Consider the following 12,152-nt stretch of genomic DNA (forward strand, 5'->3'; position numbering starts at 1 on the left):
CGGAGCTGCAGCTGCTCGGCTCCCCCGCACCGCACTGCGATGTGCCGGACGGAGCTCCAGGGAGCGGGCAGGATCGCTGAGACCTGCGAGTGTTTAAACAGGAACTCCACACCTATTTCACAGTATCTCCCTCCATTTTTACCCTTTGAGGGTTTAGCTGAGCTTCTTTATTATTTTAGGGGCTCTATTACTTGTCAGTACAGACCCGCCGGCTTCTCTGCGTCACAGGCAGCATGGAGGACACTGCCAAATTTTGCTTGGCTGGATTTAGTTTTATTATTTTTATCTTCCATGGCTTGTAAAAATGCTTTTAAAAGGCTGGACATGAGTCTTCACTTTCCCAACTGGCTCCACTTCTCCATTTGCAACAAATCATTACTTTTTTTCCCTTTGTCCAGAAAAGGGTTGAAATTAAGGGGCTTGTTTTAACCTATCTTAAATGAGTATTGTTCCGGTAATGGGTTCCGTTATTACGGGACCAGTAAGGGGAGCTCAAGTGTTGTTTACGGTAGGTCTAACACTAACGATGTCTGCTGGCTATTTGGTCTTTTTCAAGCTCACCTGCACCCAGAGCAGTGGTGCAGATGCACAAGATGCACCAACCTGCTGTTTCTCGCCGGTGGGGAGCGGGGATTGTTGCAAGATGCGGAGCAGAAGAAGGTGGGAGCAAACTCTCCCACTGGGAAAGGAGAGGGTGGCTGGTTCCCTCGGGTGCCAAGTGAAAGGTGCACAGGTGCTGGGGTCGCACAGGTGCCCTTGGCCAGGCCCAGCCGGGGGAAGCTGCTGAGCACCGACTACCTCAGTACACTGCGGAAAGAAGCGTTTTCGCCGCTGAATCCGGCTCGGCCGTGTGCCCTCCCGAGCTGCGGGCGAGGGGAAGGCGCCATCCCGGGAACCGGGGCCGCCGCAGCCCCGCTCCGCCCCGCTGGGCCCGGGCGCTCGCCCAGAGCCCGTGGGGGCGGGCGCTGTTCCCCGTCCCGTCCCGTCCCGCTCCGCCCGCGGGGGCCGGCGCGCCTGCGGCGCCGAGCCCAGAAATTGCAGCTCCGCGGCCGCGCAGCGCCTGGGCCGCCCCGCGGGGCTCCGCTGCCGCCGGAGGGGGAGCCGAGCCGCGGGCAGGGCGGGTGCCGCTTCCCTCCGCGGCGGGGACCGGATTAATCATTGCAGAGCCCTCGGCCGGCGGCGCGGGGCGGGCTCCCCCGCCGCACCTCCTTCCCCCGCAGCCTGCCTGCCGCGCTGTCCTCGCCGCCGCTCACACGGGGCGCACGCAGCTGCTCGCTCCGCCGGCTCCAACTTTTTCCGCCTGTTGCGCGCTCCGAGCATCGTGCCCGCCGCTCGCCGCCCGGCACGGCGCTCCGGCGGGGATGGGCGCCGCGGGGCAGCGCGGCTGGTAGCCCGCTGGGCGGGCGGGCGGGCGGGGGAAGCCTGCCGGTGCTCTCCGCTCCCGCCGTTGCCGCTGTGGCTGCCCCGCGCTCGGTAGGCATGGAGGTGCAGCTGGGGGTCGGCCGCGTCTACCCGCGGGCGGCGGGCAGGACCTTCCGCGGGGCTTTTCAGACCTTCTTCCAGAGCGTCTGCGAGGCGTTCCAGGCGCCGCGGGAGGAGCCGGGCACCAGCCAGCAGCAGCCGCCGGCGTGCGCGCCCTGCCCGCCGAGCCCCCGGCCGCCGCCGGGCTCGCCCGCCTGCCTGCCGCCCCAGGAGCCCCGCGGCGCCGGGAAGGGGATGCCGGTCGCCGGCCCCGCCATGGGCTCGCCCTTCCCCGGCTCCGGCGAGCTGAGGGAGCTGCTGTGCGAGGCGGGCGCGCTGCCGCTGCTGCCGCCGCCCGAGGCCGAAGCGGAGCCCAAAGAGGACCCGCTGGGCGACAGCGCCAAGCAGCTCTGCAGAGCCGTGTCCGCCTCCATGGGCCTGGCCCTGGAGGCGCTGGAGGCGCCGGGGGAGCCGCTGCCCCGCGAGGACTGCATGTTCGCGCTGCCCGCCGCGCCGCCCCGCGCCCCGCGCCCGCCCGCCGACCCGCCGGAGCCGCTGCCCGCCCCGGCCGCCTTCGCGGGCGCCGAGGCCGTGCTGGCCGTCGACGCGCCCGCCGGGCCGGGGCTCTACCGCGGCTCCCCGGGGCCCGCGGCGCGGCCGCCCGCCGGCTTCAGCCTGGCGCCGCCGCCCGCCCGCATCAAGCTGGAGAGCCCGCCGGGGCCGGCGGCGGGCGGCGGCTGGGCCGTTCCGTGCCGCTACGGCGCCGAGATGGCCCCGCCGGGCCCCGCGTCCTCCTGGCCCGCCTTCTTCGCCGAGGAGGAGCAGCTGTACGGGCCCTGCGCCGAGCCGCCCGCCGGGCCCTTCGGCTGCAGCCGCGGACCGGCAGCCGACACCGCCGACTTCCCCGCTGACGCCTGGTACCCGGCGGGCCGGGCGCCCTTCGCCGCCCCCGCCTGCATCAAGAGCGAGCTGGGACCCTGGGCCGAGGGCTACGCCGGCGTCTACGGCGACGTCCGGTGAGTACCCGCGTCCCGCCGGCACCCAGCATCCCGCATCCCACCGGCATCCTGCACCGCGCATCCCGCCGGCGCCCCGCACCCTGCATCCCATCGGCATACCACATCCTACCGGCGCTCGCACCCTGCATCCCTCTGGCACCTCGCACCCCTCCAGCCGCCCCCCCCGCCTCCCGCAGCTGTCCCGGCAAACGCCGCGGGTCCAGCCCACCTCTGTCCTGCCTGCTCCCCGCTTGATTCACCTCTCTGCTGCCGGAGCCTTCCCTTTTACCGAAATGCTGTCGCTTGTGACTTATTAGGCAAGATTGTGCCAGAAATACTCCCAGTATTCTCCGCCGGCCCCGAAAGGTTGAGTGCATTTGTCTAATTTCGTTACGCATCTGTTATCCCTCATCTCTCGGCTGCTGTAAGTGTGTGGGAATTGGGACGCTGCGCTTGAAGCACGGACAGATCTTGAGATCAGGTTAAAATTCTCCCTGCCCCTCGTTCTGCCGTGAGCTGGACAAATGGGCAATGAGCTGTGCAGAACAGGCTGCGACTGCTGGATATATAGGCAGAGAAATACCGTGTGTGCTCTGAGGCTCTGCTTTAGGTACAGGCAGAACTTGTGTGTTGAAGTAGAGATAGGAGTACAGCAGAGAAGTTTGTTTGTGAAGGGTTCATTCAAAAGTAATTTTTGCGTGTGGATTAACCCAAAAAAGGGGATTAACTGTCTCTGAAATAGGTGTACACCATCTAAACCAGTGGGCATACTGCATCATCACCTTTCATCATGGCAAATCACATTGCTGTGTGAGAATCGCTGCAGCTGATAGAAATATGACTGAGAATGTGACTGCAAGAGGGTTTTCCTGCTGGCTCGGAGGCAGCCCCAGCCACAAGCGGTTGGTATGGCCTGCGCCTGGGTTTGCATCCTCGGAGTTCCACATGCACACGCTGTGGAATTCTGTCTGGTGGGAGCAAAGATGAAAATGAACAGCTACATTTTCCCTTTAAATTAGCAGAGGGCAAATGCATCACACTTGTGTGTCTGTGCTTGTTTGGCGCTTTAAAATGCTCTCAGCTTTATTCAGGCAATGTAGTGATTATATTCCACACAGCAATTTACTTGGGGATTTTATGAAGGAGGGGAGGGCTTGGCAGAAAAGCTGGGGTAAGAGTAAGGACGGGTCACAGTGAGTCCAGCGGGCAGAGTTTGCGTGCCCTGGGTGTGCTCCTCTGGAGCCGGGTGAGTCTCTGCCGAAATCAGTGCAGAGTGGGCAGGGATGAGTGGAGTTGGAAAAGTTCAACTGCCCAGGTGCTGGCAATGGAGGAGGCAGGTTTTCGGTAGCAGAAGGCTCAGCCGTGAGATGGTTAGTTTGCCTGTGCAACAGAGCCACGCGCCGATGGGGAATGTCGTGTTGAGAACGGGTTCTGGCTCCTGGGGTGGTCAGCAGGCAGTCGTGTGGGCTGGACATGGGCAGCAGGTAAATTTTGCCCAAGTCCAGCCTTAGAGATAAATGGTGTTCTGTGGGAAATGCTGTGTCCTCCTCTTCCTCGCAGCTCTGTTCAACGTGTTTTGTCCGTGTCCCCGCGGCACAGCGGCTCCAAAGGGCCGGGGCTCCCACTGGCAAGTGTCTGCAGGGATCGGTGGAGCTGGAGCCAGCACAGAGAGCTTTAAATGCCCTCACCTTGTTCCTTGAACTCCGTTGCTCGTACAGCGTTACCCAGCTGCTGCGACCAAGCCATAGACTGATAGTATCTATACCCTGCTCTGGGTTCAGATGCAGTAAATACTGTAAGGAAAGCAGAACACTCCATTGTGGTCTGGCTAAAGCCACCCAGGTCAATTGCTGCCAAGTTTATATTTCATCCCAGCGAAGTCTCCATTTACTTTACCATGTGCTGCCTGTTAATTGTCGTGGTGTTTAATTTTCCCTGGGTATGAGCAGTGCCAGCGCAGCAGACAGTCCCTCTGCAGCCGTGGCGCTGCCGGTAGCGGTCGTGCTCCAGCTTCCCAGGCAGCAGCGCTTGCGAGGAGAGGGTCGGGGGGCTAAAACGCTTTACTGTAAGGTTCCCTCACCAAAGGATGGTATGCTTTGGATCTGTGCTCCCCTGCTGGCTTCTAGTGCCGGGTTTAAAATCCTGCCCTGCGCGGCATTGCACAGAAAGCTTTACCCTCTTGGCCTTGGGAGAGTCATCTTGTCGTTTTGCTGAGGGCAGTTCTGTGGGCTCGGTGCAGCGGCGCCAGCCCCAGCCCTGCGCCGAAAGCCCCGCGCTGCTGCAGCGCCGGCAGCTGCAGGCACAGCAGTGTCGGCCGTTCGAAGGCGTGTGGCTCCTGGCTCTGGTCGCTGCTTTGTGCCAGGGGCTTCGCACCCCTCCCCTCCCAGGAGAACCTCGCTCCGCAACCCTGGCTCTGCCCCGGTGCAGTCCAGGTCTGGTCTAAGTAGGTGTTTTTTAAGGTAGAAACAAACACCCAGTCTCCAACATGACTTTAAAGCGTGAACAGTTTCTTAATGTTTGGGGAGAGTTATTTACATTTTCCCTGTCTATAAACTGCTGTCAGTCTGGGTGTTGGGGTCGCTGCTAGAAGAGTTTCCCCTGAAGCTGCGCGAGCCAGGGGCTGGACAGCTGGCGAGTGGGAGGGGAAGCGTGGGCCTCCCTGGGCCGGGAACGCGGCAGCACAGCCTCGGGAACAAGGGGCGGTGGGACGGGCGCTGCGGCGGCGCGGGCGCGGGTCCCTCGCTGCTGCCGGCCCCTTCCATGTGCACGGGGCGTTGTCTGGGTGTAGAGGCACCGACACGTGACAGAGGAAACAAAGGCATCAACAGAATTTGGTTTGATGTAAAGTTCTTGATATGATGCACCTGGTTGTGCCAGTAATGCTTATTTGTAGTTAGCAAATTAATACAAGCTTTTGTTACACTTGTAGCTATTGATCTTTGTGCTCTGGTTATCACATAATTATTACCAGCAGTCTTTGAGGTGACTCAATAACCTGTTTTAAGAGTGAGATGCAGCACTTATAGAATATGGCTTGCAAGACCAAAGCACAGCACTGGTAAGGGGCATAGGTCAGTTTTGTTTAGGCTAAAATGGTCTCAAAGGAGTTATTACTGAAGCAATGGAAACAAAGGTGATAAATTTAGGCAGTAATTGGCTCAGAAAAATCTAGCTGTCCATGTAGCTTCAGACATTTTTCAGCGGCACTTGCTATTGCTACTGTTACAGGTTTGGTATGGCTGTATTTGCTGGTTCCACCTACCTGCGGGTTCCTTTCCTCGGTTCAGCTGCGATCAGCTTGGGCGAGCGCCATGTGTTTATGTATCTGCTGTAATGGCCAGATAATCTCTCTGTGGCCAGCTATGTAATTGTGATACCACATGCAGATAACACCTGTAGTAATTTCTCTGTACTGAAGCAGGAGATAAGCTTCTGATAAAGAGATCAAGGGCGGGTTATTGGGCTGGCAGGTGGGAGGGCAGCGGCTGCTCTCCACGACGTCCCCTGTCCCAGGGACTCGGGGGTTCTGACCCTCAGCTCTTCGCTGCGGGGCCCAAAGCCCTTGGGAAGGGGATGACCCTCCCGCTGCAGTTGTCACTGCGGCCTTTCTGCTCGGGGGAGCTCTGTGTTATGTAAATACTGCTTTTGAAGACAAGCTGTGCGTGGAAGAACGTGGCTCCCGAAGCCGGTCCCTTGGCCAGCTCTGTGATGCGCGCTCGCGGTCCACAGCTGCTGGTACGATCAGCAAAGCTCGGGGAGCCGGGACAGTCACTGCTGTGCTGGAGCTTTCTGATGGATCCTGGTAAAGAGAAAGCATTAAAAACAGTCTTCCTCATCACCTTTTGATTCTGGTTCCCACTGGCAGGCACGGGAAGGCTGTTTGAAACCCAGAATAAGGCGCCAGTCCTGCACCAGTGCCGCGTGTGGTTCAGAGGACTCAGGACCCCTTTAAATGTCAATTGGCGCGTTACCGAGCTGTGACCAGGGGCTGGTCACGGCTTGAGGTCAGGTTGTGAAACAGCGATGTGCTGGGGCTGTGCCGGGAGCGGCCGGGCTGTGCGGTTCTGGAGCCCGGCTCTGCCAGGCTAGTTACCTAGACTCAGCCCACAGGGTGCGAGAGCAGCAAGTGCCACTTCTTTAAAGGCTTTTTAAAGACTTGGTACTGGGAGCACACTGAAATCCACATCGGGAGCCTGGGTCCTGGTGGCATAATGCACTGAGGGACCGGCTGTTTGCTTTTGGAGGCGCCCAGAGCCACGCAGAAGGCGCTCTGGAGCGGAAGGGTCTTGGTCCTTGTGTTGACCCTGGTGAGCCCTGGGGTGACAGAAGCACCGGTGCTCGGGGTGCTCCCCCGGGTTCGCGGTTGCTGGGGCCGTGCAGGAGGCGGTGAAGCTCTGTCCCCTCCTCTGCCGCTGAACTGGGGTTTACAGCTGCAGCCATGAACAAAGAAGGAGGAGCCATCTTCAGTGCTCTTTATTTTCCAACGGGCACCGTGGAAATCGGAGCTGAACGGTGTTGGGGCCTGTGCGTGGTGGGAAGGAAGGGAAGGGGTGATCCCACCCCTGGTCCTGAACTGGGAGGAAAACTGGAAATGTTGCTGTTTCCTGCAGGAAGAAATTCCAACATTTCCTAAAATGTTGCAAGTTTTTGTGGTCATATGGGAACATTTTGTTTTGGCACGATATAAGCAGTTTCATTCACAGAGTTAACAGGAATTTGTAATATAGAGCAGTAGGTCTGTTCTCTGTATTTTTCTGTCATTTTTATTAATTACGTTTTTATCTTCGCGCTGAGCTTCATTCATGTTTTATGAGCTGCTGATTTACAAGTGGCCATCCTGACTCGCCGTCCTGCGCTGGCGGCGGTTCCTCCGCGTGCCGTGCCGTGTGCGCCCGCTCCCGCCGCTTGCTGTGAAATCGATACTTCCCGCTTGTGATCGCAGGCTGAAATTACAAAGTTAAATATAAAATATAAACATTTTATCATCTACTGGAACATTTTAAAGTTATCAAAGGAGCATTTACTGAAGGGAAACTATTCTGTGGGAGACTTTCTACTACTTCTAGTAAAAACCAGCGTTTGTTTTTCTGAGCTGATCCCGGAGATCTGTGCAGCAGTTGTGTGGCTCTGGCAGCTAAACGGTGGAAATATGTAGAAAGAATGAAGTTGCCCCTTGCACAGACATCACAGACATCGAGCCCGAGGTCTGGGAGCATCTTTCCCACCGGGATGTTCCCGGCTGGGGCCGGTGTGCCGGTGTCACCGGGGCTTTCCCGCTGTCACTGCGGGTGGCTGGACACGGTGACCTGATCTGTCAAGATACGCAGCCTGTCACTCCTCAGTTAAGAGACCAGAGTTAATTTAGATGAGAGAGGCTGTTGTAGCGTTTGGAAGCCTGGTGTAGTTGGGAAACAGCCTGACCAGAACTGGCTTTATTTTTTAACAATAGTAGTTGTATGAGCAAGCTCATTAAAATCAAAAGGAGCTGACCCAGTTGTCATGGCGAAGACTTGTGAGGGAGGTTCTTCATCCATATTCCTCTCGCTGTATCCAGTGCTGCCCCTGTGTTCCCCACCAATGTGCCTGTGCTGCTCACCCCCCGGATGAGCGAATCCTCCCCAGCTCGGAGGGGTGCACAGCGAGGGGAGGGGTGCACAGCTGAGGCGCCCGGCTCACCCGCGCGGCGCCTGCAGCGCTGCTGCAACGTGTTTGTGCTTTATTCTGCTTTTAAAATAACCTTCACAACCCCTATTCTTCTCACGAGTATTTTCAAGTGAAGTTCAATGCATCCTCTAACAGTAATCAAAGTATCACCAGTAGCAGTACTCTCTGCTTTGATGGCACTTTCCTTCTGGAGCACGTATGAGCAGCAATTCATTTAGCCTGCGGGCAACCATGCAAAATAGATATTATTCCTTTTCCATAGATGGAGTGAGATGATGACACGTCCTCAGAAGCAATAAGACTGATTTGGTGGGACACAGATTAAGTGATTTTGCAGCAGTAGAAATAATCTTAAAAATACAGCCCATCTCTGCGGGTATTTATAGCCAGTGCCCTTTCCCGGCAGCGGGCACCGGTCCCACTGGGCGGGAGTTGGATGTCACCTGCTCCGGGCATCTCGGGCATCCGCACAGGGCGAGTGACACCCCGAGCTCTCCGCAGGGCTCCTGGTGACTTTTGTGTGTGATCAAACAGCAGAATGGAGCACACCGTGATAAATAAGTGGCGGTCCTGGTAAAGAGCGATGGATAGGCCCGTATGTTTGCTGGGGGGCTGGTTGGTGCTTCCACCGCGCTGCTCAACTGTGGGGCTGCTGAGGGGCTGGTGATGCCATGGACCACGTTGAGCTCCTGGGGCTTGCAGGCCAGGTGTCTGCTGCTTCCAGACCAGCTCTGGGAGCCAAGGAGAGGTCTTAAATAAGGCTTAGAAAGTCAGAGCAGATCTGCCAGTATTAGGACACCAGTAGCGTTTGTATGGGGCATCCTCTGCTGCGAGAGCGAGGGAGCGCGGCGGGCAGTGTCCTGTGGGTCCCTGGGGAGCAGCCGGGCACACGTCACTGTGCGGAATGTGGGGGACCTGGGGTCCGCGCCGCGGAGAGCTGGAACCCCTCCAGGACAGGAGCCGCTGCTGGAGTGCTGTGTTGTGATGATCTGTCTTTGACTTGTCGTCAGCCGGGTGCCGCGGGGAGGGATGTCCCTGACACTGGCTGCCTGGCCCAGGCTGCCAGCACCGCTGCAAAGCTCAGGGTTCAGTTTTGCAGGAGTCTGGGGCTCTGATGTGCCAGAGACTCGTCTAAGGCTGGGGGTGCAGAGTGGGGGGTGCAGGGTGGGGAGATGCCCGCTGCGGGTGCAGGCTGGGTGCCCTCTTCCTCCACACCAATGTTCTGCCGGGACTGCACGCTGGGGCTGGCTGTGGCTTTGGGAAGAGCCCTGGGGGTACATCCCACGTTACAACAGCATCTTGGTCGGTGCTGCCGGCCACCACCTCGCTGGGTGTTCCCGAAGTGCCATCAGGAGCAACGCCCAGAAATGCCAGAGGGGAGACCGCATGTTTCCTGAAGTGCATTTCCAGAGCCACTGGGACATGATCAGCTGCCCAGACAAGGTGGGAAACCCTGGGCTTTGCTTTCTCCCCGTGTTCTCGCCAGTCAGGGAGGCCTCATGGGGCTGCTGCTCGTTGTCTTTCCCAGGATGATACTTTACTTCTTTTTCTGGTGTTTTCTCACCAGCCCTTCAGCTGTTTGACTGGTGTTACATATTTTAGCTGCATTTGCTTCTTTGCTGGTTAGAAATGGCAGAAAAAATGCTTTGACCTTGGCCCGTGTGCTGAGAACAGAGTCCAGGCACAAGCTTTTTGTATCAGTAATTTCTGGGGAAGGCTCCTGCCTCCTCCCCTCCTCCCACCCGCAGCGGGAGCAGCGGCCGCGCGTTTCCTGGTGCGCCTTTGGACGGGCTGTCTCGGCAGCTTCTCTTTACTCTTGTAAAGAGAGAAAAGGAGAAAAGTAATTTGCGTGCAGATCAGGTTAATTGCTTTCATCTGGGTGGCAATTAGGTGCATGAACTGGAAAATGAAATACCGCATGCAAATATTGATCAGATGATCTACATTTTTCTTGGATCCTGTGTGTTTGTGGGCACGCACCACCCTCTGCCCCGGACACCGCACGTGGGTTTTGTGTGCGTTCTCGTTTAGAGAACGTGTCCGTCCCTCGCTGCGGGGCGTGCAGCAATCCGCCTGCAGGGGAGACGTGGAGGAACGGGCGCTTTGCACCATCCTGCCCCTGGGTGCTGGGCACAGGCACCCCCTGGGACACGGGGCTCCTGGAGCCTCTGCACAGGGACATCCCCTCCTCTTGTCACTGCTCAGGGACAGAGCTGAGAGCTCCAGGTCCCTGAGCTCCCTTCCCTGCTGTCTGGCAGCGCTGTCCCTGTGTCTGGGTGGCACGTGTCCCGTTCAGGTCCGGGTCCTGGAGTCGTGGTCCCATGGGGACCATGTCCCCTCCTTGGCTGGCTCTGGGTTTGTCCCTGTGCATGCTCATACACTTCGGAGCGTGCGGGGTCATGCCAGTGAGTTCAGCCTGCTCACACAGATTTAGTTTTCTGGCTTTCAGGTTTTTGCTTTGCTTTTGTGTCCTCTGAGGTTGGAAAGTCTCTCCCTGATAACAGCATCTTCCGCTTGCAAAGAAATCTGTTACTTCCCAATCTGCTCCCAGGTCCCCAGGAACATCTTTGGATGATCAAATTGAGAAAAAATAGCAGCACAGGGATTTTTTTCCCCTTTCTTGTTTACAGCGCAGCCTGTGCCAAACGGCAGGTCCTTGGTCCGTGGTGAGGGTGGCTGTGTGGGGGAGCAGCGCTGGGCAGCGCCTGCAGGATGGAGCATCCTCATCCTCCCCTCCAGCCGTGGGACCAGGCTGGGTTGGGGTGGCAGCTGAGAGGGGCCTGGGGACAGCGGTGCTGCCTTTGCTCAGCTCAGCTTGGTGCTTAAAAGCTTGATTTATGGCCTGAGGCCTTACGGCCAGCTGCCCAGGCCCCTGGGTATAAGGTGTCATGTGGCAGCGGGACCATCCCTGTGTGTTCTGGTGAACAGAGGGGACTCCGGCTCCGTGTCCCGTGGGGATCCCCTGGGGTCGGTGGTGACACGTTTGCTCCCGGCTCTGTCCCACGCACACTTGCCTGTCCAAGAGCTGGGTCAAGGTGGTGCTCGACCGCGCTGTTCCGAGATGATTATCTTGCTGCATGTTTAAAAGAGAATTCAGAGAACACTGTCAAGGCTAGGAGGCCTAAAATTAGATGTGGCATCTGTGTTTTGGTTTGCAGGCGGGATTAAAACGGTTCCTGGCCGCTTTCGTTCTTCGCCTGCTCAGGAGAGCGGAGCAGGGCTGGAGCAGCGTGCTGGGCTCCTGGCTGTCGCAGCAGCACCTCGGCGCTCAGCGTGGCTGCCCCGCGTGGCCGGCGCCTCCGCGGGTTGCAGCGATCTGTCTGTGCTTCGGGAGCCCGGGATCAGCCGGTCGCTGCTGCAGGGCTCTGCCCGCTCTGTTTCCCAAGAAATGCTTTCAGCCCCCAAGCACCAGGTCCGGCTGCCCGTGTCTGGTGTCTCCAGAGGAGCACACCAGCATCAGGGCTCCATTTCCTGGGCAGACGTGGGCAGCTGTGGCCGCGGGCGCGGGGCGGCACAGGCGCGGGGCCGGGGGACCTGGCGGTGCGCCAGCCGGCTGCTGCGGGATGCCGAGGAACGTGCCTCTGCTGCCGAGATCAGGGCTAAAAGTGCCAAGAAGACCATAGATATGTGAAACCTTCGTTATAATTTGCGTGTTTACTCTTTATGAGATGACTCAAAGCTTGATCTGCTTTGAGGGCATGGGGATATGATATTCTTGCGTAAGTTCTGAAGTCTCTTCTGGAAAACAAGTGGTTTGCCAGCAGAATTGAAGAGAAAATTTGCAGATAGAGCTTATACCCATTTAGGACATAATAAGGAAAAGCATTTTTGTGTGCTTTGAGCTGTGTCTCTGCTAAGGTTTGGTCTTGGTGTAAACATGCCTACAAATAAACCAGTTCTGCCAGAAAGTTCCAGGACCACCTGAATCATAGAATCATTTCAATTGGAAGAGACTGTCATGATCATTGGGTCCAACTGTAACCTAATTCTGGCACTAAACTATGTCCTTAAGAACCTTGTCTTTCAAGC

The 12,152-nt window shown here is 57.9% G+C and overlaps 1 protein-coding gene across 5 annotated transcripts in view; it reads left to right on the forward strand.

Annotated features, from left to right (window-relative positions):
- The first annotated feature begins 1,027 nt into the window (after positions 1-1,027).
- Positions 1,028-12,152, forward strand: part of AR (androgen receptor) — a 47,276-nt gene continuing 36,151 nt past the window's right edge. For all 5 annotated transcript variants that reach the window (XR_010475583.1, XR_010475585.1, XR_010475584.1 and 2 more), the window contains exon 1: positions 1,028-2,477. Coding sequence is in view for 1 of the 5 variants with exons in the window: in XM_065077312.1 (XP_064933384.1) it covers positions 1,480-2,477 (998 nt within the window). In the remaining 4 variants the exon portion in view is untranslated. The remainder of the gene's footprint in view (positions 2,478-12,152) is intronic.

This window comes from Columba livia, chromosome 12, assembly GCF_036013475.1.
Source record: "Columba livia isolate bColLiv1 breed racing homer chromosome 12, bColLiv1.pat.W.v2, whole genome shotgun sequence".
Taxonomy (NCBI): Eukaryota; Metazoa; Chordata; class Aves; order Columbiformes; family Columbidae; genus Columba; species Columba livia.